The 26132-nt window shown below is 39.8% G+C and overlaps 1 protein-coding gene across 4 annotated transcripts in view; it reads right to left on the bottom strand.

The window, feature by feature from the left end:
- The window catches only part of KCNT2 (potassium sodium-activated channel subfamily T member 2), a 112727-nt gene extending 93678 nt beyond the window's left edge, over window positions 1-19049 (bottom strand). For 3 of the 4 annotated variants that reach the window (XM_030226508.2, XM_030226509.2, XM_050977594.1), the window contains exon 1: window positions 18256-18425. In XM_030226508.2, coding sequence (XP_030082368.1) covers window positions 18256-18350 — 95 coding nt within the window. In that variant the 5' untranslated portion in view covers window positions 18351-18425. Of the gene's footprint in view, window positions 1-18255; window positions 18426-18817 lie in introns of those variants that run through there. The other variant, XM_050977595.1, reaches the window with a different exon arrangement.
- Window positions 19050-26132: the final 7083 nt, after the last annotated feature.

Below are 26132 nucleotides of genomic sequence, written 5' to 3'. Positions count from 1 at the left end.
TCACCTTTGCTGCTTACTCCCTTCCTCCCATCCCTAATCCTCACAACTTCCTCTCGCCACCCCCTAGCTGTCAGCACAGTTTGCTTTGTCACCTCCTCATCCCCTCCGGAGAGGGATGTGATGAGTGTGGAATAAGTGCCAAAGCTGCTCTCCAGGGCCCTCTGCAGCAGAGTGCCTCAGAGCAGCTCATACAGCACCAACAAGGCTGGCTGAGATGTGCTGTGTGGAAGGTAAATCCTTGTACATATCAACATTGCAATGTAAACATGTTTATTTATATAGGACTGACAAGATTATTGTACTTCCATAGAAATTGCCTGAAAACTGTGCTTGACAGGTGCCTTATAGTGCACCAGAGTGTAAATAGAAGTCCAAATCACTATTGCAGCAGAAATCCACAAAGGCCAAAATGATAGCACTTATTATTTCTCCAGCTGTGTCTTTAAAAAAAAATCACACAACTAGAAGATAAACAAACAGAAATATAAAAGTATGAGAAAAAATGTTACAAAGGAGTCACAGTGAGCAACCACCTCAAAAAGGCTTAAGCACAGGTTCATGCTAACAGCAGCAAAGCCTTATGATGTAGCAAATAAAAGCAGCTGCCCCATGATTTCAGTGTCTGTAGTAGCAAGCACACAGTGTCATCAGGCTCAGGCTGCTGGAACAGAGGGCAGAAAGTTCCCTTTCTCTTGCAGCCCTGACAGGAGGACAGGGCCAAACCTTGGGCTCTGGTTTGAGCTTGCTATTAGAGAGCTGCTGCCAGAGCCTGGCATTGCAGAGGGGTTCAGGATATGAGGTGTATGACTGATAAACTTGTAGGCAAGGGCATACACAACTTGGGAAATGTCTGTGCTTGTGTGTGTGTGTGTGTGTGTTCAGCATGGACTCTTTTATAAGTATATATTTAGGACCTCTGCAGAAATAGCAAAATCATTAAGGAATAGTCAGCTGCATGCTTTCACTTAATCATCTGTGGGATGTTTATCAGGCTTTCAGGAGAGTCATTTAGGCAGTTTTTAGTTTACAGAGACAGTAGCTGTTTGATTTACATTTGGAACTAGACAGTTGATTATTTATGAACACGTAGTTCACTGCTCTCAACAATGCAATTGCTTGCCAGCTATCATTAAATCTATCAGTAGTGACCAACCAACACTTGATTTGCTCATTACCAGATAAACCACCAGTACAGATTAATGTACAAACCAGACACAAACTCCACGTGACCCAAGTCAGGCTGTGCTGACTGTTGGCAGACAGCAGTAGGCACATTGTCAAGTGAGGATGTTGTTTCATGACCAGTGGAAGAAGCTGCCATCTGTACAAGCAAAGGAGAGTGTCTCTGCTCACACCCCTACAAATGGGTGAATTCTAGATTAGTCTGACTGGCACTTTGCTCTATCTGGAGACTGTCTATATTCTTTCCTTTGGAGAATTTCAATCAGATCAGTTTGTTGATCAGACTCATCCTCAACATTGTGATTCCTACACCTAATGCAAAGGTAGAGCAGGAGTAAGCACTCTGGGACAGTGGAAAAAGCAGACCCCTAGTGCACTTGCTGTGTTTGACTTACAGTGATTGCAGTCTCTTTGTACTAGTGTAAAGGACAGCAGAAATTTGCTGCCACAAATTCTTACATGTCCAAGTAAACAAAATAATGGGAAGAAAGGATGGGTGGGGAGACAACAGCCAAAAGCTCTTCTCTAGGATTGTGCAGGATGATGTTCATGGAACTGCATTCCTAACTGTGATCACAGAGGTAGTGTTTGCAGAACACATCACACTGTTACTGACCACATTAATAACCATCCATTCAAAGCCCTTTTCACAAACACAAGTTACTCCTGGCTAAGATGCTACAAATGCTTCTCTGCAACCTTTTCTTAATGGCACTGCCTGTAAATGTTAACTAACAGAAAAGCTCCACAGCACATTTTAGCACTTCAGAACACAGCACGTGGACCACTTGGGTGTCACTGGGAAAATGCTGATGACTTGTTTCAATAATAACTATATTGATGGTAAGAACAAAAGCAAGATGATATGGAAATTTTGGAAATGAGATGTGTTAATGGAGGGAAATGATCAGAAAGGGAGTATACCAGAATGAGGCTATATTAAAATCAGCAACAGTGTGTTACTTGCTCTGCTCTTACATTATTTCCTTTTATCACTTACCACTGTCTGCTAAATAAATGACCAAACAGACCAGTTCATTCTGCTAAGTAACAGACTAAGTCTGCCTTTGTGCAGACTCTTCAGTTTTAAAAGAAACCTAATTGAGGAAAGACAAATATGGCTGGCAAAAAAAAAAAAAAAAAAAAAAAAGTAAGAGCTTTCCCCCTTTTAACAATGGCATTTAGAAAACTTAGAATCTTAAATTTCAGCTGTGTAAATTTACAGCCTCAACTGAAACAGCATTATACACTGCTAGGTTACTAAAGTAAAGCATTCTGTAATTCCCTATTTCAACTTGTAGTGTTTATAAAATCAAAATTGATCCTTTTACAGGCATAGTCAGAAGTGCAATTCAGACATACAAGAAGGTGCACAAACACACTATTCCCAAAAGGAGGCTTTTACAGGTCATATTTTTGTGCTAAACTGATTCTGGAGAAGCTGCAGATAGCCAGAGTCAATAGCTAAATCCCCTGTCCCACACTACTACACAAACACAAATCTACACCTGAAGGCTATTGAGCCACTGCTCTGCCCAGGGGAAGGCTGTGTTCCATTTATTGCTGTAATCTTGGCCATTTTTCCTGCATTCATTCTTCCACTTTCATGTTTGCTGTCTTTAAATGTCTTTAGAAAACCAAGCCAAGCTCAAAACCCTCTAACAGTGTCTCTCAAGTGTCATATATCTTCCAGATCAAGGGTTGTTCAGTACCCTGAATTTTTCATTGTTCAATTCATATTTGATCTATACATCCTGGTCCTGTGCCCCATCTACTCCCTGCACATGGCTTGACTTCTGCCCCACTCTTTTTGAGAGAGGAATCCTGTGCTGCTCTGTTTCTCTACAGTGTCTAGGCTCCAATGCCAGACTCTTGAGTTGACATATTTTGTAACCACAGATAAGAGTAAAGTTAAAAATAGCAGGTAAATAAAACCACGGCAAAAGGCAAACCAAAATATTCTCACATTGTGCATCGAGAATGACAAAAATATAGGTACTGGTTAGCATGTCAACAGGAGATGAAAACAGAATAAATGGCACCCATGCCAAGATCTACAAGTTGGATTAGCCTGGGAACAAACTAAGAATGAAGCAAATGACAGATATAAATAGACTATGAGCTGTAGCACTCTGCTCCATTATGAGATAATTGGAAGAGATAGATAAGGGGGAAGTCTAAAGCGAACATCATGTACTAAAATTTTCATAAGGCATTTCAAAAGGTTCTCTAGAGGTTGATACTGAAGGTAAAAAATCACATGCTCATACAAAGGAAAAGAAGCAAACAACACAAAAGTTAAAATAAACATGTTCTGATATATCATAAAGTGAGTGCTTATGATCAGTAAAAATACTTTAGAAATATGCCATTTTTTAAATTTTTAATATAATAAATCAGCTTAAAAGTCACAGAGGAAAATAACCTACTGAATAGGAAGATAAAAACTTGAAAAAAAATATAGCACAAACCCCTGTTTCATAAAAGAATGTAAACATAGAACAAACAGAGAGCCTTCTAGCAGAATAAAACAGGTAACTTCTTATTGACATAGCAAAGCAGAGGCTGCTTGCATCTATAAAGCAGAAATAAAGCAAAGCAAAATTAATCTTTATTTGCCTTGAAACCACACAATGAGTACACAAAAGCAACAGCATTTAATAAATATTTTTCAAATTATATACATCTACTTAGTTGAACTCAAAGGAATTGTAAATCAATATACTTTACTCTCTTTCTATGGTGTGGATATATTAATTGTTTAGGTAAAAATGTGTTCATCAATATTTATTAACCAGACTCTGACCTCTGTGCATCTGGTCATAGAGACGCTAAAAAGACCCATATACAATTGCCCCATAAGCAGACATATATTCTGCTACATTAAATGAGATTTTTGCTGTTTGTCTCACCACAGGCTAAGAATTCATCTTCATATCTCATTAAGCAGGAACAGAGGAAAAAACCTTAATTTTTGTGCTCACTTTTCAATCTTCATCCCTTTGTGATAAGGAAATTAGTCTACTTCAGTGGCTTTTCAAGCTCAGGTTTCCTGATATTCTACTGCATGCACCCTTTCCTAGGATTTTATCTTGCAATGCAAGTGGAGGGTATATATTTTTAAGAAGGGAAAAGTATGAACAATTTCCAGGATTGTGTGACTTGGAAAATCAAACAGTTCCAAGGCCTTTAATAATTTTTCTTCCCTTTCTAATTGCTCTATCCATCTTTCTCTCCTGGTACCTCTGCGACTGAACTAAGGGTTTGAAATTTCATTGTTACAGCTGGAAGTCTGAAAAATTGTCTGAAAGGCAATGCAAAGCTTAGGACTTGTAGTTTACCAACTTCACTGGAAGAGCAGGAAGACAATGGTTCTGTTGCTACCTACATTTTACACATCTAATCCTCTCATTTTATCATAGGCACTAAGAGCAAACATGCCCTTCTCTTGCATGTCTGTGATTCAAATCCCTGCTCTAGCCTGGGCTTCTCATGTTGTCTGTGGTCACTTGCTTATTTCAGCACTCTACTCTTCAGCTCTAAAAGGTTTCCACAAAAACTACAAATAGATAAAAGTTATAAAATCAGGCTCTCATAGCTCAGAGTGCTGTGAAATGTACATCATAGTCAGTAAATTGTGAATGAAACAGTCTCAGTTAAAATGACGGAGTGTAAAATGCCTTGTCTTCAAAATGCTCTGGATTCTTATTACTAATGAAGCTGGGCAATAATGGCTGACTTGGGGGAATTTGATGAGAAAGCTGCAGCCAATTTAGTCTAGACTCAGAGATTAAATAAATTAGTCTACCTGGATTTTTGGTTTTGTTTTTCTCAGAATCTTTTTTTTTTTTTCAAATTCTGCACAGTTGAAAAGGAAATTAGTATAATTTATCAATAGACTAATTTTATTCCAGTTGACTGTATTGAACTATTTTTCCTCTGGAAACAGCAAAATGTGTCTCAGATATATTCAAATATACTGTTAAAATGCATTCCTATTGTATTTATGGAGTCTATCTATGCCAGTATTTCAGCATTTATCCAGCAATCCCACTTATGCTGCCATATAATGGGTGAGATGATCAAATACCAATGAGAAATTTTCTATACCACTCTGGCTTCTCTCTATCTTGCCTTTAAAAATCACCAAATTTTCAATGAAGCTACTGAACTAACTTTAAACACAGATGACTACATTTTTTTTTTATTCTGAAGATCAACTTGACATGCAATTTTTTTATGCTTATCTTTGTAACATCTTATAAAAATCTCAGCCAGACTTCAGAATAAGATCTAGATCTTCTGTCTACGGTTAAAGAGCTATGTAGTAATTTATGAGAGACTTCTTTGTAAGGTTAATGAGAGCAGGACTTCCTCTTGGCTACCTAAATGCCACCTACTTTAATGCTAGCTTATCTCTGATAAAAAATTACATATTAAAGTAAAAAGAAAGAATATTTCAGTTTATTATTTGGCACTGTAATCTTCAGCCTGGGGTACTTTCCAAATTAAAATTAGTGACATTAAAATAATAACTGGTCATACTTTGGTTCTTCTTATTATTAGTTTCCCAGACTCCTGACCCTCCAAATTAGCCAGTTTACATTCTCTTTAAATAATATTTGAAATGGGATCTGGTGCTAAGGTTTGCCAGAAAACCAAGTGCTCCAATATGCAGTTATTATTTTTGTATCTGCTGTATCTGCTTGTTGTTTAGCATTGGACCTGTAGAGAGGTTGTATTTACAGAAGCAACCAAAGCACCTCCATCCTCAGAATACTGAATAACAACAAATTAGCATATTCTTTTCAACATTTTGACTGATACATGTCTTATCTGTGAACCTCTCAATCTCCTAGAATATTTTTAGATTGTCAAACGGTGGTGGCTAAGCTGTCACCTGAAATATTCTATTTAGGAACTGACAGTATGCACTGCCATTTAAAATATATAAAATAAGAGGTGTACACTGGCAGAATGCCCCATGAACCTCAGTATAGGGTAGGACAGGATGGTTTCCAATTATACATGGAATACATATATTCTAATTCCAACTACTCATATATACATCCCAACTCTGCAGGGGCTAAAAATGTAGTCATGCATTTATCATGACTCATTTATCAAACTGAAACTTAGAGTAATAAACTATTATCTCACATTTGATAGTGAAAAATTTAGAATTTACAGGACTTTTGTTTCAATTGTGTTTCGATGTTACCTATTATGCCTATATTTATTCTAATGATCAAAGCTAGCTTCAATTGCCTTTAGGTTTCCAGATATTGGGAAATCTCTGCAGTTATATCTGCTGCCTTAATAAGTTACACTGGATCAAGGTACAATAAATGAAGTTGATCAGAAGTCATGATACTGTATTGTCTGGTACTTCAATGGAAAAAAACCTTTTCTACTAAGACTGAGACCCATGAAATGAACTCCTCTTTAGGAGAAGGTGGTACTTAACATGAAAAGATGAAAATCTCTCTGCAAATTACTTTAAAAGCAGTTTATATGTGCCCCAATCCTCCATAACTGTCAGGACACTTTCTGGCTAACTTTCTTCATGTAGATTTAGTAGGTGTACAGTATTTCAATGACACATAGGGAAAACAACTCTGGCAGTAATGTACACTAGTGATGGACAATTAGCACAAATGCACTTTAGGGGGCATGGCAAGCTCACAGGTAAAACACTGGTGTGTTTGGCTTTCACAGTTTCACGGTTTCAGCTATAGATCTGTTGGAGGTGGAGTGACTAGGAAAAGAGGAGAGCATGGCAAATAAGGAACAGAGCTGCTATTAGGGTTTTTTATTTATCTGTAAGGAAAAACACCCAAAACAATACACAATGAAGTTTAATTTTTAGAGCTCTTTCTTGATTCTAGTCATAGCCAGCAGTATTCCCAAAGGAGAAATATCACGAGTTAGTAACAGCACTCTTAAAGGTAATAATATTATATTTCTATTATTTTTAGAGTTTTTAGTAACTAAAAATATTACACCATTATCTTTTGGATCATATTCCAAAATTATGTACTGACCATTGTCACAAAACACGCAGGAGCATGGAATAACATTACATGAGATCATCTAATTTTTCCTTGTGTGCTTGTTTCTTCTCCAAGCTACATTTTTTCCCTCTAGCTGGAAAGGATTAGGTAGGATGCAAGACAATGACATCAAAGGCAATACATAAAGTTAGTTTAAAAGCTTAAGTCTTTTTTTTATGTACTCTGCTGGTTTCCCCACCTGTCCACAGGTTTACTTAGATTAAAAATATTTGTTTATTACAGGGCAAGAAATTATAGGAGCCATGCCTGATCTGGAAGGGAAAAAGTCATAAGAAGTCAAATGAAATTTGTCAGGAACTTCCCACAGACACCTTAACAAGCCTAGAAAGAAGTTTTCTGAGATTCCATTTATAGCTGAAGTGTTAAAAAGTGAAAAAGAAAAAGAAATTATACCACATATGCTTTTTACACATGCCCAGGAGCAGGGTAACTTTATAAAAAGGAGTGTCTTTTTAAAGTTACATATTGAGACAGTCCACATATGCAATCTGGAAACACTTAGACAACACCCCAAAATATGCCATTAGAATGCCAACAACTCTGAGAAGTAATACAGGGTGGAATATCAGATTATAGCAATTTTCCTGAAATGGTGGGAGCTGTGCACAAGCACACGTACACAACAGGCGAGCATTTAACAGATAAATACAAAGAGAAGGAGCATTCAGCAAAGACTCAGGAAAAGACATAAACCAAAAGCCCAGCACTTGACAGGAGGTGTCTCTCCTGATGCTTCCCACAGAGACAGTCTCTCCTCTCTTCCACAGATAAAGGTTGTGGAGACTCCACTTCCTCTACCAAATCATCAGGAAAAGAGTGCTGATGACATTTCCTGCTGATGACTCCTTCCAAAAGAATTGCACCTTGATACATATCTGTCTTCATTCTCTAGTATTTAAAGCTGCTTTGGCTCCAATGATGGCATCCAGATGGAGGATAAAATATGGAGGATTTCTGAAGTAATACTTGCAGCTTAACACACGTATACAGTGCAATATATCTAACAGTGGATTGGAGTTGATTCCTTCCTTTCAAATGCAGCCTGATGCACAGATATGATTATTGTTTTACATGGAAAAAAATTACAAAATTTTCATATAAATTATAAATGTCTTATTAAGGAATGGCAATGATTCAAGAACTCTGAACGCTTAATTGAACAAGTGCTTTAAAAGTCATTATTATCTCTAAAATGTCACCTGTCTGATACTGTTCTCTCCACAGCTAACAGGGTACACATAATTACTTACTTCATATAAATCTCAGTCTCCTTACTCAGTGAGCTATTAGACTTCCTGATTAATCATAAGGCATGGTTTTAATTATCTCTTCATTAGTTTTAGAAAAATTTAAAATATCAAATTTCACAATATTTTAAAAGTTTAATTCTGTCATCTTTATTCATATTAAATAACACTTAGTACTCTCTGAAGTAAAATGCTGTTCATCCATTTTATGGCTGGCAGAGTAGTTTGCCCAGTATTTAATTTTCAGAATAATGACGTCAAGCTTTCAAAATGTGCCTTGTGTGTACTTAGAAAATCATTTAGCAAGTGCCTTCAGAATACTGGCATAGTCAATGTAAACACTATTTTTCCCCCTTCAATATAAGTTCCAAAATGAATGCATAAATTTCAGACTTTGCTGGTTTTTTTGACAGTCAGGTTATTTAAAATCCCTTTAGCTAGCTGTATCAGTAAGGTGGGTCAGGACAGGTGCTGTTCTGTCATCTCGTTTGCAAGTCTGATCTAGGCCTTAGAGCTGATCAGATTTAGGTGGGATATGTGGATACAATGAGGAGAGGTCTGTGTTCATGGACAGAACAGGTTGTATGGATGGCAGGAGGTCTGACAGCCAATTCCCCAACGTCTAAGGTGATACAAGAAAGCACAGCAATATTCTCAGTATTCCCAGTTCTCTGCATCTGGCCACTTCTGTCACTGTAAAGTGGCTCTGCCATCCCAGAAAGGGAAGGAATTTCTAAATGATCAGTTCAGCTTAGCCTGAAGTCAAGTAGCAACAGGGTGCTACACAGCTCTATGTTCCCACTCATCTGCCTAAGAAGAAGACATCCACCTTATAATCTTGATAACTGTGATCTTCTAATAGCTTGTTCTTATTTGAAATTAGGAGCAAAACCTGAGGTCTCCCACAACAGTCTCAGACTAGCCCTTGCTATATCCCAGCAGAGTGCCTCGTGGAGGCTCCTGAAATTCTCCTCTCTGCTACATGCTCAGAGGTACTTCCTCCATAACCTGAAATATTCCCAGGAGCCAGCCTTGTTCTTTCTTCCTACATGAAGTGCTCTGGCTACATCACACTGAAATCCCAACATTCTGAATCACCAGTTGAGCTGGTCACAGTAACTGCCACAATTATTGTCTTAAATGCATTCATAATGTCACATGAATTTAACTCACTTTGCTGTTCTTTTCTGAACTCAAACTGTGATTTGTGAACTGCCAAAAAATTAAGGGAAAACTAATCTTTAAAATTAACTCAGTGCATTTGGAGTGGTTTTTGTACCATTTTAGCTAAATTGTAGTTTTCTTGCACTCTGTGGTCAATGCTGGTACAAAAATAAATAATCATGTGGGTCACTGTTTGAATGCAGTCCTCAGTGTCAAAGAGACACAGGATATCTGCAATGGCTCTGGTGAGATTAGCTTCTCTCTGATGACAATTTTAGGTGGGTGAAAAATCTACTTAGATTTTGATAGTCTTTATAAAATGAGGTTGAATAATCAACATCTGCCCATTACAGAGTAGCTTGCTCTACTTTTTGTGTTTGTATTATGTTCTTTGAATTACTACTGAGAGAGCAAAACAGTAATTAAAGACTGGACATTATCTACAAAAATTACTTTTCAGAAGATATTTGTTGAACCGAAATCCCTTTGAACAACAATCAAATTCTAGATTGCTGTACACAGTGAAAACATAGCTTGCTCCCTTCTCTAAAGGGTACATTCAGCTAAATATAGAGCTTAGCCTTCAGTCCCTCTGTTAGAGCTGTCTCTGCTCCGTGGTGAGAACTACAGGGCAACAGTGATATGTGACCAGTGCCCTCAGCTTCTTTGGAATTTGGTGTGAAGATGAGAAACTAAATCCCATTCCAGAGTCAGGGAATGTTGTGCATCATATCAACACAAGCTGTTATTCATGAGCGACAAGTATAACCACAGTTTTCCATTTGCAGTGCAGCTGGTTGGGTTTTTTCCCAGTGGCATTTGGTTCAGATTAGGTTTGGTAACCCCGGTTTTATCTGTATTGCACTGTTCTTGAGCCACAAGGGCAAGAGAAAACAAAGAGAGAAAAACATAAAACCTCTAGAACATTTTTGGCTATTCAGAACAATAAATGAGCAAGGGCATTTTTCAATGTTTACTCCTTATTACATATTTTAGCAATCACTATGCTGTGAAGGAGTTCTCTAAGTTATAAATACAGAAAATGCCATTAACTTTAACATCATAGAAAGCTAAAGGGCAAAACACTTTTCTTTACAAAATGCCAAACGGGTTTGACTCAGGGTACAGAATCCAGACTTTCCTGGCACAGCTATCCCACAGTGAGGACTGTTGCTCAAACTGTGTCATTGCCCCTGCCAGGCACATGACCCTTGTGCTGGTGGCTGCTGGAGATACAGTTATTAATGGCTAAACCTTTTGTCACACCCAGGCACAGGGATAGGCAGCTTTCTCTTTTTTGCTACCTAAGTAGACACTTGCACTGATCACAATCTAATGCCTTCCTTCCACATCTTCCATAGCTTGGTACTTGGCAAGACAGGCACAGAAATTGCAGACCTGGCAACCTGCTTTCCACCACAAAAATATTGCACTTCCTAATAGGTATCTCCCGAAGTGGAGACAGGATTTGTCCCTCAAGATACCTCTGAGTAAATAATAATATCACTGTTTTTATCTGTGAGGATAAACACTGGGTTTTGTCTCCTAATGACTGTTTCTGTTTTATTGCTACTTCCCACCAGGAAGTTGACTGCTAACATAATTAGCAGATGATTGCATGGGGGAGGCTGAAATCTTTAACAGCTGTTTTAAAGCATTCTGCACCAAATCTTCTATGCTGCAGAACACTTAGAGCTCTTGAATGGCATTATCTCCAATGATACTGATTGTGGGACCATGGAGTGGAGGCCTCCAGGAATGACTTAACTTGTTCATTTACTTGGAAAGAAGGTGAAGAATCCACATTTAAAGTGTTTACTGGATTAGTTTAAGCATTTGGGCATACTGTGTCAGAATTCAGATAAGATAAAGATCACCTTTGATTGTGAAGTCTAGAAGCTGAACAGTATAGCACAGAAATGGTTAGCAGATTTTACCACTTTACTCTTTCTATAAAAGAAAGTGCAGACATTTCTGATGCTCCAAGTGATCTATTTCTTTGTTACAGGATAAAGGGAAGACTATGAATCAATGCTACCATTTGTTATACAAGAGTCACTATGAAAGAAAGGCAGAGTGCAGCACAGAACTTACTATTATAAAATAGTCTTAATCGTTGGGTGTGATAGAATAATAATCATAAAATTAGGAGGGAAAGAACTGCTTTAGCTCCCCATGGAGTCTTATAGAGCCTGCCAGATGTAAAGTAGTATGTGTCAATTTGCAGATGGAAAAATAAGAGCTTTAGCAATAAATCTATAATTAAGTAATGATTGAAGTACCAAGTACATTTACAAACTGAGCATCATGTTGTCCCAGAGGAGGAAAACTACTTGGTCTGTGAGAGTTTTCAAGATGAGACACTTACATCGTTTGTGCAGTATAAAACTTCTGCTGGGATGTGCTACCAACATCTTCTTTGGACAGACCTAGTCACAGCAGCACTGAAATTAATTTTTCCATGTCCTTCTCCAGTTCCACAGTGTGTGCTAGTTTAAGTGGAATACAGGAACACAGAAACAAGGCATTTTGGCCTCTGTTGCTGTTGCAAGCAATATGGTAAAACACAAGTTAGAATGAGGCTAATGCACTGCCTGCTCAAAAGCATTATTTCCTCTCCCCTCCACACAGGCATCTGATCTGTTACAGGGACCCAGTCAAGATCAATTTAGAAGGATGGTGAGTATGGAACTATATTAACAGTTTACTTTCCGGGGCCTGTGCTCCTAAACCTCCCACAAGAGTGTAAACTCAGGCCTTTTAAACTCAGTAAATGCAGCAGTTTACCAACATCAACATTTTTCTTTTTTTTTTTTTTTTTTTTTTTAAGCAGTGAGAAACAGCTTGGCCTGTACACACAGCAAGCTTTTTCAGGGTTTAGGAAAACTCAAACTTTTCAGCCACTATTGTGCAGAGTCTGACTGCAAGGTATGAAAGCACTTGCTCTCTTAGAGAATTTGACTGCTAAGATCTTGTGCAATTTCAATCAAAATCAAGCGTTTACATTAGAGTTTAGGCTTCTAGATCTCTTTATGGGTTTTGAAAATTTAGTTACAAGGGAAATCAAGATAAATTTGACAATATCTGCTCAAGTTCTTTTATTTGTAGCCTCTGTTAAATGAAAGAATTCCTGTAAGCTAGCATGTTTTCTAAAATGAGGATGCCAAATTGACTAAAGTATTTCTTGAAGGAAAGAGAAGGATTATTCTGAAGAAACTGTAATAGAATTTTCTTTTGAGGAAATTATAATAGAATTTTTTTACAAGTTGAATCTAGACTCAGTTGTTTTAAATCACTTGAATCAGAAATGTGTGGGCTTTTTATCCCTTTTTAGTTTCACAATCTCAGGTGATTTCCAAAAGGAAAGGCAAAGGGAAGGCTTCACTCACTAATTCACACCGTGAAAAATGACTGTTAAAGTGCCTTCTGAGATTTACAGTGGGGAGCTGTTCCTTGAAAGCCACCAGTCAACCTGACAGCCAGCAGGATACAATTGTCCAAGTGATGTGTGGAGGTGTTCTGTATTATGTGAATCTCCTTCCTTTCCAGATAGGTGGTAATGTGCATTTATGCAGAAAGCACACCAGAATGGAGGGCTGATTTTAATTTAATTCTATAAGTACTCAGTGTAAGAACAGTTCTTTCACAAAGGTAAAATTTAGCTCTGTAGTTTAAAAATTAAAGTATATACTGTAGCAAAATGACTCAAATTTTAATCTCAATACAGAAGCAGGATTTGAAATTAATTTCCAGTACCAGTTAATGTTCTTGTTATATCTGTACAGAATAGAAAAAAATTTACAGAATTGGAAAATGTAAATTTTTGTTCCATGACTGAAACTGTAAAAATATCTTGCACCAGCATACAGAAAAGTTATGAAATCGGATGCTCTGAAGGTGGGGGTTGGACTACCCACAAGTTATCTGTTCATATTGTTTCCTTGGGCACTCCAGCTGCCAAACCATTCCTGCACAGTTCAAGACATTTTCGTCAGAGCAGGCAGAGGAGAATTTGAACAGTTCATCAGAATAAGCAGTCATGCTTCAATGGTGGGAAACATTCTCATCTTGCTAGAATTCACTAAACCAAAAGCAGTTTTATATCTTCAAGAGCTTCTGAAGAAAGGATTAAATGTCTGGACATAAATAACTTAAGAAATGTGAGGTAAACTGTGCTCTGCAAGATACTAAAGGCCTTAATAAAAAAGCAGTGATATGGAGAGAATGTAAATGCTTTTAATTTTTACTTGGAATTCTTTCTTTACACCTCTAGCATGCTGTGGTATGTCTGTTTTGAAGCACGTGGTAACTATTTATGTACACAAAAACCTCTTCATTGTAGCTTTCCCAAACTTACATGGGAACCTAAAAATAAACATTCTCTTTTATTCCCTCCTCTGCAGCAACTGACCAACTTCGAAGGTGTCACCTCTTCACCAGGCAGGGTGTCCTCTAATTTTATTGGTGTAGCCTTTCAACACAGCTGGCAAGAATAAGGACTGATGATCAGGAGGGTTATGAAACATTTCATGGCATAGTTTATTATTACAATCACAATATAGTGAGGTCTGGCTGAATTAACAGGTGAATAGTTGTGCTATCCACCGAGTTCCCCCTCTATTTCTGCTCATTTCCCAGCAGCCAAACTGAAAGGTAAATTTCATTATGAAGGTCAATAAACATCTCAGAATATCCAGCAAATCAAAACAGTCAGTTTCATTTTCAGATACTTTCAATAATGAAAGCAAAATGTAGATTCGCCAAGGGATATTAGCAATATTTACAGAACAAGTGAAAAAGTCAAGGATCCAATCTTCTCTTTATCCTTAGCCCAGTGCCTGGGATATTTCCATGGCCAGAGGAAACCTGAGCCATTGCCCTACTTGCCACAGAATTCACCCACTTAACATACACCCTAGCTGCCTTGTAAAAGTGCTCTCCATATAAAATGAGTGGAGTGTAGCATCAAACTTCATCTCCAGTTTTCAAAGGGAACCAGGTTTCTTTGAAAATCTAGCTTTGCAAAAACCAAAACTGGTCTTAAAACCCTTTTTTTGGAAAAAAAAGGATGTTAAAGCAGCAAATTAAAGAATGCCACTAAATTATTCAAAGTAGCTTTCTTACTGAACTAAATAACTTGTCAAAGATTCAGCATGTTCTTCTGCACACAGCAACTTCTTTTATGAAAAATAATACACAATCCAATTTGGCGGTTTGTGGAAGATGACAGCCCAGAACCCATCTGTTACTGAAGCCAACTGCAAGGCTGGCTAGGAGTCTAAGCTATGAAAGCAGAATTTCTGGGGGGAGGGGACAGAAATGCAAAAGCAGTGAGATGGATGCTACTGTATTGAGGAAATGCAGGTGAGGAATGGATCATGAACTAGATAGCTAAAAAAAAGAAAAGTCTGAATGAAGCTCCACTGCAGAAGTCCCCAGGAAGGAAAAAAAAATAAAAATAGAAAGCTGTCTTCAAACAGGTAGAGATCTAAGAACAAAATTCCTGAATGAGAGTCCTGTTACAACCAGCTAAGCATTTTAGCACATGTGCATTTTATAAATTAACAGGAACAGTTAAAAGAAATAGGTGATCAAACTCTCGCCCTAAAGAAACATAACCACTAAGGTTTCAAAATTGAACTATGATTATGTCAAAAATATATATTTCAACAAAAAGAGGACAGGTCACATAATTTCAGTCACATTTGTTATTAAATACTACCATGTATTGGCAAATACATGGTAGTATTTAATAACAAATACATATAATGGCAAACTATGCCTTTAAAACTGATTTGGTGACACAGAATCCTAGATAAGAGGAATAATTCCATCTCCTCTCTGCTTGAAAACACCAAGAAGCATCTGAAAACCAGGAGATGGATCCTATCAGCAAAAACCAAGCATTATTCCAGAAAGGGCACAAGGGAAGGAGAGAAGAGATTCCCCCAAGGATAAACAGACTGGGAAAATCAAAAAGAGAATGGAACTTACACAAGACAGAGTTTGGCTGGTAAGAGACCAGAAGTTCACAGATGGAAAACCTCACACTGCAACATCACACTGCCAGAGTTGAGAGCAAGTGGAATTAAAAAGTTGCAGTGAACTGGAAACAGGCAGAAAAATATTTGCAGCATCTCAGCCAAAGTCCAATAACTAAAATGAACTATCTTGATCATGTGCAGCCTATAGTAGCTATAAGGCTACTTTAACTGTGTTCCAGTATGCAGATATTCCATTCATAGTTAACAGCCACTCAACTGAAGGGTTACAAACCCCTTTATATTGCACACTGCTTCGAACAGAATACAAAGGATGTGCTACACAAAAACCAACCAAGAACCATTTACCTAAGAGTGCAAAGAAAAGACAACAAAGCAAATATAATATATATTTGTGTATTACCAATCTTGCAAACTAATAAGAAGCTGATCTCAGGGTCCCCATAGGTCTGCAGTCTTTCTCATTCAATATTTCCTGGAAGTATGTCTAATATTCTAAATATTCCATTTGACATTATTTCTATGCAGAGCATGCATGCTTTTGCTATAATGGAGACCAATATTCTAGCAACATAGGAGGGAATGAATACTTCAATATTACACATGATAGCCTCCAGTTCAGGAAAGTAAGAATCTGGACAGACAAACAACAGATAATACACAAGATCTTGGTAAGAATGGCTCTCCTTCAGTTCCAGCTGGTATCCAAAAGCACTGCTATGGTAACTTGCAGAGCTGGAGGAGAGTGTGCTGCTGTCACAGCCTCACGTAAAGCACAGTCTTGCTTGCATTGTGAGGAATTCCCTGCACACCTTCCTACCACTGTGCAGCTGTGCCCAGCCTCAGCACAGACAGTGCATAAAGATCTAGAAAGCCATTTACACTTTTATTTTTCAGATTGTGCCAGAGATCTCTCTTGTAATATTTGTTGGAATATTAATTAAATAATTAAAATTGACCATTAATTTTTCACCAGTTCTTTCCTGGAGTTTCCAAATGGTAACCATGCTCTGGGAGACTTTTGTGCTACAATTTTGCTATCAAGATTGTATTAAGGATTATTTATTTTGATTTTGTTAAGTGCACATAGACATAGAAATAAACAATAGCTAGAAGGATGCTCTGGGTTGTGCAGTTACACTATTTGCTGTGTGAGACCAGATCATGCTTCTTCCATAGAAGGGAACGTCATGAAGTGCAAGTCAAACAATTGGCATCTGGGAAGTACTTGACAGAAGTTTAAACTAGAGGTGGAAAAAGTGTTAAACCACAGAGTGATCCAAAAAGGTATACAAAGCATATTTTGTAAATTTTAGCCATCAAAACCCAAAACAAAGAAAAGAAGTTGTTCAAATAAGAAAGGTTGTGGAGTATTTTCCTATGCCAGTAGGAAATAACATGCAGGTGTAAGGTGCTAAGATTGCACTTTCTAAAATCTCAAAGAATCCAAAGTAATGATTACATTACAATATACTTATCATTTTTTAAACAGTAAAAACATGCTTTGATAAGCATACTGTTTAACTCTCCATTATGTAGTTACAATACTGTCATTTCCAACCAACAGCATTCATTTTTGTGACTATATAAAGATGCTATTAACCATTTCATAACTGTCTGAATAAACAGCATTTGTTTAACTGCTTGAATGTAGAGCATATTCTCCTAAACAAGGGTAATAATTAGTTACATATTTGCACGATCTTGTTATTATCAATCAATCAATAAGAATCCATATCTCCTTGGAAAAGTAGTGAAAATCTGACCAACGTAGAACAGCATTAAAATCAGAAGTTTCTGACTGCCAAGTTAAAGACATACTCTGACAATTCAAATATATTGAATTAAAATCTATCCAATATGATGCCAATTTTGCTTTTCTGACATTTGACTACAAGAGTGTGTTAGTACAAAGTGGATATGACACATAATTTTGCAAGATGGGATCATGTAATAGTCTACTGAGACACAAGGTTGTGTGGTCCAGCAGAGTGGAATGATGCTGGTGCTGTTCATGAACGCTGTTCATTCAACATCTTGAAACTGGACCCCCATGCACATGGTTTGCTTGTTTCTTTCAATGTAAAGGGCTCTTTGTTTATGATTTTACGGAAAACATTTGACTTGAAACAAACAAATCTTTTTCTATCGGGTGTGATTAAAGACGATGACAGACTTGAAAGGAATAAAATCACGGTAGTTGCGTCCATGCCTAGGATTCAGGCATGGAAAGAAACTGCATGTGAAGAAGCCCGGGTATAGGACACCGAAAGCATACCGCAATTGTTTGGACAAACGGAAAAGCACGTTTTGTTTGGGACGCTTTCACAGGGATCCTTACCTGCGCTGCTCCTGCCGTGCCGCGGGAGCGCTCCGCAGCCCGCCGGATGCCCCGCGCTCGCCCAGGGGCGCCGGCCCGGCTCGCCCCGGCTGCGGCGGGGCGCGGCACCGCAGCCCCGGCCGGACCTCGCATCCCATTCCCGGCGAAGTTTCCCCGGGGCCGCGCTCGCTCCGGCGGGCGGAGGTGCCCTCGGGGGGCGCTGCCCGGCCCCGCCACCCCGCCGGGGACACCGCGCCCGCGCTCACCTGTCGTCGCTCTGCCAGCCCTGGTCGCCCAGCAGCAAGTCCCGAAAGCGGTACCGCGGCGGCAGCGGCGGCACCTCGCTGTCCAGGTCCACCATGCTGCCCGGAGCGAGAGGCGGGGGCCGGCCGGGAGAGAGAGGAAGCCCCGCCGCGCCGCCCGAGGAGCGGCCGGACCCGCCCGGGCGTCTGGGGGGCAGGAGCGGCGCGGCGGCAGCGGCGCGGGGCGGGCTGGCCCCGCACAAAGGCGCGGCGGGGCTGTCCCCGCGGTGCCCGGCGGCTCGGCGGGAGCCTCTCGGCCCCAGGAGCCAAGTCCCGCCCCGGGGGGAGGCAGGTGGCGGCGGGCGGCGGCCTCGGCGGCGGCGCGACCGCCCCCCGCCCACGCCCACCCTCGCAGCGAGCGGCGAGCGCGCCGCCGCGGCCCACAACAAAGGGCCGTGCCACGGCCGGGCCGGCGACACCAAACCGGCTCGCCCCCCGAGCAGCTCCCTTCCTCCTCCCCTCCTCCCGGGGCTGCCTTAGGGGTGCTTCTTTGTAGGCCCCGAAACGTGAGGAACGGATGTCTTACCTCAGGTAGCGCCCGCAGAGCCCGCTGTGTTAGTGCCCGTGGGGTCCTCTGGGCACGGCTGGGGCTGGGGCTGCCAGCGCCCCGGCCGCTGCCCGCCGTAACCTGGCACAGCTGGTCACAGCCAGCTCCTCTGGAGCGCCAGGTGCGAGCGCGCTGGGCGTTCCGTCACTTTCTGAGTCTGCTTAATTGCTCTTGGACCTAGCAGGTGGTGCGGGCCCTGTAAAAAAGAAAAACCACAGAGAAGTTGAACTATTCCCGTAGTTGAGATTTGCAGGTAATGCCTGTGAGTGTGAGACACTCTAAAAGTACTTAAGACACGCAGGATCAGCCCAAGTATGGCAGCCTGGAGTGTATCGCATAGCAATGTGCCCTGCTGAGAATCCAGCTCTGAGCTCCATGCTGTGATACAAAGATTTCCTCAGGTAACCAACAGGTAGCTCAATTCAGGACTCAGATTGCCTGTGCTGTTGTTACAGTCATTGCATCTTTCCTTGTTTCTTTAGCACAGCTTCGGTGATTGCTGTTTCTTTAGAGAGTTGTGGTGTAGACTCCCTGTAAAACGCTGGGATCACTGGAATATGATGCTTACCCTTTTTTCACAGCTTGCTGCACTCAGCATTTACAATGTGCTTCTCAGAAAGCCTTGTTAGGTGAAGCAAAACAGATGTATGTGGCAAGAGTTCAAAGGTAACTTGTTCTTTGCTTTGGCTGATATCAGAAATAAGTAAAATAGTGAATTATTCTGAATCCACGTTCTTGCCACTTTTACCATGCTGTGTTCTGAGGTCACAGTTCTCTAAAAGTCTAATTTTAAAAAGTCCAGGATCTTTCTTCAGAGTATTTGTTGTGTGCTGCCTGCTTTATTCTTTCTTAGCTGCTTCTCCAGTTAAAGGGGCTCTCTCTTGTAAGAAAACATTGTTTCCTTTCCCTGCCTATCTTTCATCTCACCAAAACATGAGGTGGGGTGAAGCCTGTATGTTATAATGTTTTGTTATAAAAGCAAAGCAGTTTAGCTGACTTTTCTGAAGTCTATGAATCCTAGACTGGCTGAGAAATTAATGGTGTTTCTACTCTGTCTTCTAGCAGCCTCATTAATTTTTCCACCTGAGTTGATTAATTTAACATGTGTTTTCATACTTGAGAAGCTAAGTAGCAGGAGAAGCTTTTGCTCTTTTTCTACCATGGAAATGCACTTCAGACAGGTAATAGCTGAGTGGGAAATGAGCAACCTGGTGAGCAGTTGAGCAGAGCTAATAGAAAACAAACTCATTACTGAGGCTATAGTCATGCAATTTATACAGATGCTTAATTCTGTGCTCCCAAGTAATAGGAACTCTTTGCAATGTAAAATGAGTTTTTACATGTCTGACAGTGTGATGCCTGATCCCTCTGAAAAGCTCTAAGTGTATAAAATTGGGCAGAAAGGAGGTTTTAGTCAGCTAAATCCAATATTTTGATTAGTAACTCAAAACACTTGGGCAGCTTTTGTCTTCAAGCAGAGGAGACACTGAGTCATCTGCTTGGAGACAGGTGCTGCTTATGAGCCATTACACTGGGTCACTGTGCTCAAGCCAGGTGTTCCTTGTTGGGTGTTTGTGCTGAAGACAAGCTGTGAGCCACACTCGGGAGCAAATGTAGGTTTGTGCTTTTGGGATGGTTCTGGCCCTGAGAAATGTCAGAAGCATCTGTGACCCTGACTTGGGGACTGAAAATAGACTTTAATGGATCCATCCTTTTTTGTTTGTCAGAGTGGGTGCAGGTGGGTAGCTGAAAAATTGGTTGGCTAAAAAAAAAAAAAAAAATCAAGCTCATTTTGAGGTTTTTTCCCCAAGTCTCTTTTTTAAAAAAATTTCTTTTTCTTCCCTAAAATTAAGAAGTATCTGGATGTTTGTGTTTCTCTTGGGAACTTTAGAACTCTCACATTTCTGCCAGGTGATCAGTTCTCACTCAAGTATGTCTGTGTGGCTTTGGGTTTAAGGCTACAACAGAGAACTAGAGTTCTGACAGTGCTGTCAGTCCGTGGAACAGTTCTGCACCTTTGGGAGCTGAATAGAATATTTAGGAGCTCAGCATTCAGAGTTCAAAAATTATTTGGGGTTTAGATTAGTAAACTGTACTTCATTAATCTTTTATTTACTTAGGCTGCAGTTTCATTTCCAAAACAGTCTGTAGAAAAAAGCATCATGACTGTATCTGTTAGAATGTACCTAGGTGGAAGTCTGAAGAGTCCTTGCTGGTAAGTACTCCTTAAATCAGAAAACTGAATTTCAGCATTAAGAAAGGTATACTTCTCAGTTAGAAAACAACATTGTTTACTTTTTAAATAAATTTTTTACAATTTTTTTTTTCCTGGAGCTTTCAGACCATCAGCTGCAAAAGCAATCTCAAATCTGAAGTACAGGTGCCTTATTGGACTAAAATTGGCTGTGCTAGGCTGAGTCTCTCAGCATCCTGGAATCTGAATGCATGTAAGAGGTTAAACCAAATCAGGACCAAAAACTGGTGAGAGATGTGTTTTGAGGACACTCCCTGTTCACCTGCCTTGGTACAGGATTGTTATTTAATGATGTGGAGTGTAGGACTAAAGACTAGATCAGTGAATGTCTGAATGGGTTTAAACTCATTGACTGCAATTTTGAATTTTTAAAACTACTGCACACTGATAATCCTTATTAATGGACCAGGAGGCATTGAGTTGGAGGAGGGTACAATGACCAGGAAGTTCTCTAGCCTTTGGTTTACCTTTACCCAGTATTTGTGCTTCTTGAGCCTGATGGAAAGCAAAGGGATGTTGCTGAGCAGTGCAACATTTGTAGAGCCCACAGCACTTTGAGATTGTACTTTTAGATCCTTACCTCCACAATATCTCTTTCTTGCACATTTTCTTCGTATAATCTGAAATAAAATCTCTTAGGCCCATTTTGTGTGTCAGTTACTTCTGGGTGAGAGCAGCCTGTTTTATCTTCTCCACTTTTGTGACCATAACACCAAACCGTTTATTTCCATTTCAGCTCCAACAGCTGCATGGACTCTGCCTTAGTCTTTTGTGTCATTTCCTATTCAGATGATTACTTGTCTTGCATCTTTTCCTAACAGTCTGTTCACACACTTTATAATGTGAAAGCATCATCATTTTCTTACTTCTCCCTTGCTGCAAATTGTCACTGCAATCCCACTCTTCTCTTTCACATCCCTTTCTTAAAAAGGACTTGCTAGGGAGTTAGGGCAATGTTAGCTTATTGGGTTTGTCCTTTTTTGTTTGCTAGTTCAAAGGTGCTTTTGTTACACCTTACAGGACTCTTGGCTTTTGGAAATAAGGTCCATTTTTGGTTTATTTTCAATTTTACAGTACAGTCTGGGGGGTGGGGTCTGAGTATTACCATAGGATAAAAATGACAGTGTAGCCCAGTAAGTTTCTGCAGAAAGAAATGCTTGTGTCACCTCCTTGCTAGGTAGCTGGGTCATAGGCTGGACTAGTAACAGGGAGAGTTGATGGTAACTTTAATTGTCCTTTAGGAAAGTGCAGCCATTGGGGGAATACTATTGATAGGTAAAAAAACTTTGAAAAAATAAAAAATTTTTATAATCTCCAGACTGCTCCATGCTGTGTTTTGTTTTGTTTTGTTTTGTTTTTAATGACTATTTATTTCCAAGCAAGTCTTGCTATTCTTAAATACCTTTAAATCTTTATTTATTGCATTTACTTTTTATTGTGTATTTTGCACATCTCTTTATTTTATGTCTGATATACTTTCCAGGGTGCAATGCTGCAGTGTTTGGAATGGTTTAAACTTCAGAGGAAAAAATGTTCTTGGAGTCCTCCTATCTTTCCACTTGATTCCTGTTTTTTTAAATGGCTGTGCAGTAGCAGACTGCTCTGCTGGCATGAAAGGTTTGATAGTGATTCAGAAACAGTAACAGATTGAAATAGCCCAAAGTGAGAACAGAGTTTTAAGGTCACTGTAAAGCTCCAAAGCTAGGGCACAAAGTGAAATGAGGGATTTCAGATTTGATAATTCTTCTGAAAGCATTACCAAAAAAAAAAAGAAAAAAAGAAAAAGTAAGTGATTTGGTGTATCTAATTGAACTGCAGTGTTGGTAGGTAGAAGGCATGTTTTCCAACAGCCCAGTGAGCAGGAATCTGCACTGCAAGCACAATCTTTAGAGAGTTGTTTGAGACATAGGGCATCCAGTATGACCTGATCCTTTTATTGTTCTGTGCTAAGACATCAGAGAAGAGATCTGAAAGGGACAGTGCACACTTCAGGGCCACCTGGGGCCTGGTGCACTTCAACCCTCTGGCATCTGTGTGACCTGGAAAGGAGCTGTAGGAGCACGAGAGCAGCAGCACTGCGTCACGGGAGAGCAGAGCGAGCTGCTGGGAAGTGGTGATAACCTGGGAATTGCCTTCCAGTAAATCCTCACATGGCTGCGAGTAGGAGGACTAACTTCATTTCAAAGTAGGGTTACTGACAGCTGCTTTTATATAGGAGGAGAACATCTTTTTTTGCAAAGAACACCCTTTCAAGTAATTTTCGCTTCACTTTTGAATATAGAGCACCAAGGCAGGAGAATGAGGTGGTACTTAAACACAAGTAATCAGAAGCGGGTTTATATTACTTTTAGAATTGGACATGATATATCTCCTCTCTAAGCATGTGCTGTTATCTAATTTACCTTAGAAGAAGCTGAAGGAATATTCCTAAAGAATTCCTAATATTGTGTTTCTGTTTGCAAGGGTGCTCCCATGGCCCATTCTTGGTAAAATGGCCTGAAGAGCAGCAGCTGTTAAGACAGGAATGCAAGTTCAAGTATCCAAACCTCTCAGAGAGTGCCTGTGGCACAGCTGATCCTGTTAAAGGGAATGACAAACTGCTAGGGAGTTACTGAGTTCTGAAATAAGGGAAGGGCCCATTTGGAAGGAAATGTATGGGGCAAATGAAATTGTAACAGGAGGGAAAACAGTGGGAAGGGAGCAAGTGGTCCAAACCTGAAGAAGTGGGTTTGACACTGTTTGTTGTACATTCAGCCCCTGCCATCACAAACTCTGTGTGGACATGCCAGCAGCCTTTGTCCTGCTCGGGCAGTGACCAGGCAGGTAGGGACTGGCAGCTGGGGGTGTGCTGCTTCCTCCCTGCTCTGTGCAGTAGCAGGTGGTAAGGAGCAGCAAAGTGCACAGTAAGTCCCCACATCTCCGTGAGAGGGGAATTGTGTCTATAGGTGTGGGTGGGTGGGTGCACAGCTCTGTGTGCATGATTAGAACTTTGGGGGATTAGTGAAGAAAGGTTCTTTATTTGGTAGGTGTTTATTAACATTTTGTTAAACAGTGTATTGCCCATACTGATCCTGAAAGCATATTCCACTGATTGCCAGTTAATTGTGTTTTATTAATAAATCAATAAACCAGTTTGATTTTGATTTTCTTTAAATGAAATTAAGTGAGCGGTTTTTCCCTGTCATGCCCTTAGGTTGTGATTGTAGCAGTTGTGTGAGGTGTTAATATAATATGAGTCACAGAAGTCGTGTGCTAGTGGGAGGAGAGACAAATGTTGAGGTTGCAAAGACAATCTAACTATTAATACAGTGGGATAGGACATTTTCATGGCAATTGTTGGGCAAAGCAGTGGCTGATGCTTCTGTGTGCTCTAATGAGGTTATTAAACTCAAGTGTGACAGCAAGCATGCTGTTAGAACATGCTGAAATTATACTGGCCAGAGATGCTATTTCAGCTGTGGCTAATTAAGCTTCTATTACCAGTTATCATTAGTCCCCTATGGAATACATTGACTTCCTGAGATCTGTGTTCCTAACACAAAAAGGCTTCCAAACACTGGTCTCAAAATTATTCTGGTTCGGACAAACACTCTGAACTTTGATGTTAAGCCTCGATGTTGAGTAAGGAACTAATAAAAACCTGACTACCTTATTCTGACCTCACACTGACTTTGCTTTGTGGAGGAGTTTTGGGCAAGATAACTTCCAACCTGTAGTTTCCTATAATCTCATACCTTGACCTGCAGTACAGGGAATATGTGGTGATATTGTGGCTGTCTGGCTGTGTCCACAGCAGTATTTTGAGTGCAGTCACATCAGTTCCCAAAGCAGTAGCTCTGCTTCCTTAGATGGAATCCAGCTGCTCTTGGTTGCATAACTACATTGATGTTGCTGCCTTTCTCATGAGTAGGAGGTAAACTCTAAAGATGAGGTTTTTTTCTCCTTCCCTTAGAGGTCCTGAGGCATGGTTTGTCTGTGTGCTGTCTCTCTCTGTAGAGACTGGAGGTGGCTGATCAAAGTGAGACCCAATAAAACACAATAGCTTGAACTGATAGCCCATGGAAGAGGTGAGGAAGGAAAGAAGTTTAAGTTCCTAATTCTATTTCCATTTGCCTAAGGTAACTTTAATAAATGACCTAAGAAGGTCACAAACCCAGGACTGGAAAGGACTGAGTCTGGTCCCTTACTTTGTGATTAAAGATGTTTTGGTTTTTTTTTTTTTGTATAGGCCTATGTTATGTGTATACAAAGATTGCTTCAAAGCTTTACCAGCTGAGTCTTCTAATTTTCAGTTTAAATCTGTTCATAGACATTTTATATCTGGTTTTGTGTGCTCATCTTTTAGCTTAGATAGTTTTAGCAATGCCTGTATTTATAGTGAGCAGTCAGGAAATTTGTGATACCACTTCCAGTTCTGGTTCAGTGGTACCTGAAAGTATCTTTGACTGTATTTCAAATCCATAATTATTTGACAAGTGGTTTAATAACCCAAAAGCAGTTTGACAAAACCTGAACCAGTTTGAGCTTCATGACATCAGACTATTTAATACTTAAAACTGGAGAAATTGCAACTTCAACAGGTGCATGAAATATCCATTTGCTGATAAGGTGTGCACCAGTAACTGCAAACTGGATGCAGATTGATCATCACAGGGTCATGGAGCACAGTGAGAGTTCATTCTCTACAGGAGTCATTTGTCAAGGGCAAGGGAAAGTAAGAGACATTTTGCTCTCTGAAGTTATTTCTGTAGGAGAAACAGCTGAGTGCCAGTTTTACTAAGACCATTTCTTAGAACTGGTGACCGAAAACACAGCCCAAAGTTAAAAAATAAATATTCCACCTGCATTTTAGGAAGAGAAAAAGTTTAACTGCTATAACTGCTGTGGGATTCAGGTGTGATTTGAGATCTGATCTGTAGATCAGATCATTTTTATCCTATAGCAGCATGCTTACTAGGCTAGTGATTTTTAAGGATATGTTATGTGGGTTTTTGGGAACATATACAAGATGGATTTGTGTGTAGTCCATCCAGTCAGACA

The sequence above is a fragment of the Serinus canaria genome, chromosome 8 (assembly GCF_022539315.1).
Source record: "Serinus canaria isolate serCan28SL12 chromosome 8, serCan2020, whole genome shotgun sequence".
Classification (NCBI taxonomy): Eukaryota; Metazoa; Chordata; class Aves; order Passeriformes; family Fringillidae; genus Serinus; species Serinus canaria.
The sequence above is the reverse complement of the archived record's forward strand: the minus strand, read 5'-3'. Positions and strand labels throughout refer to the sequence as shown.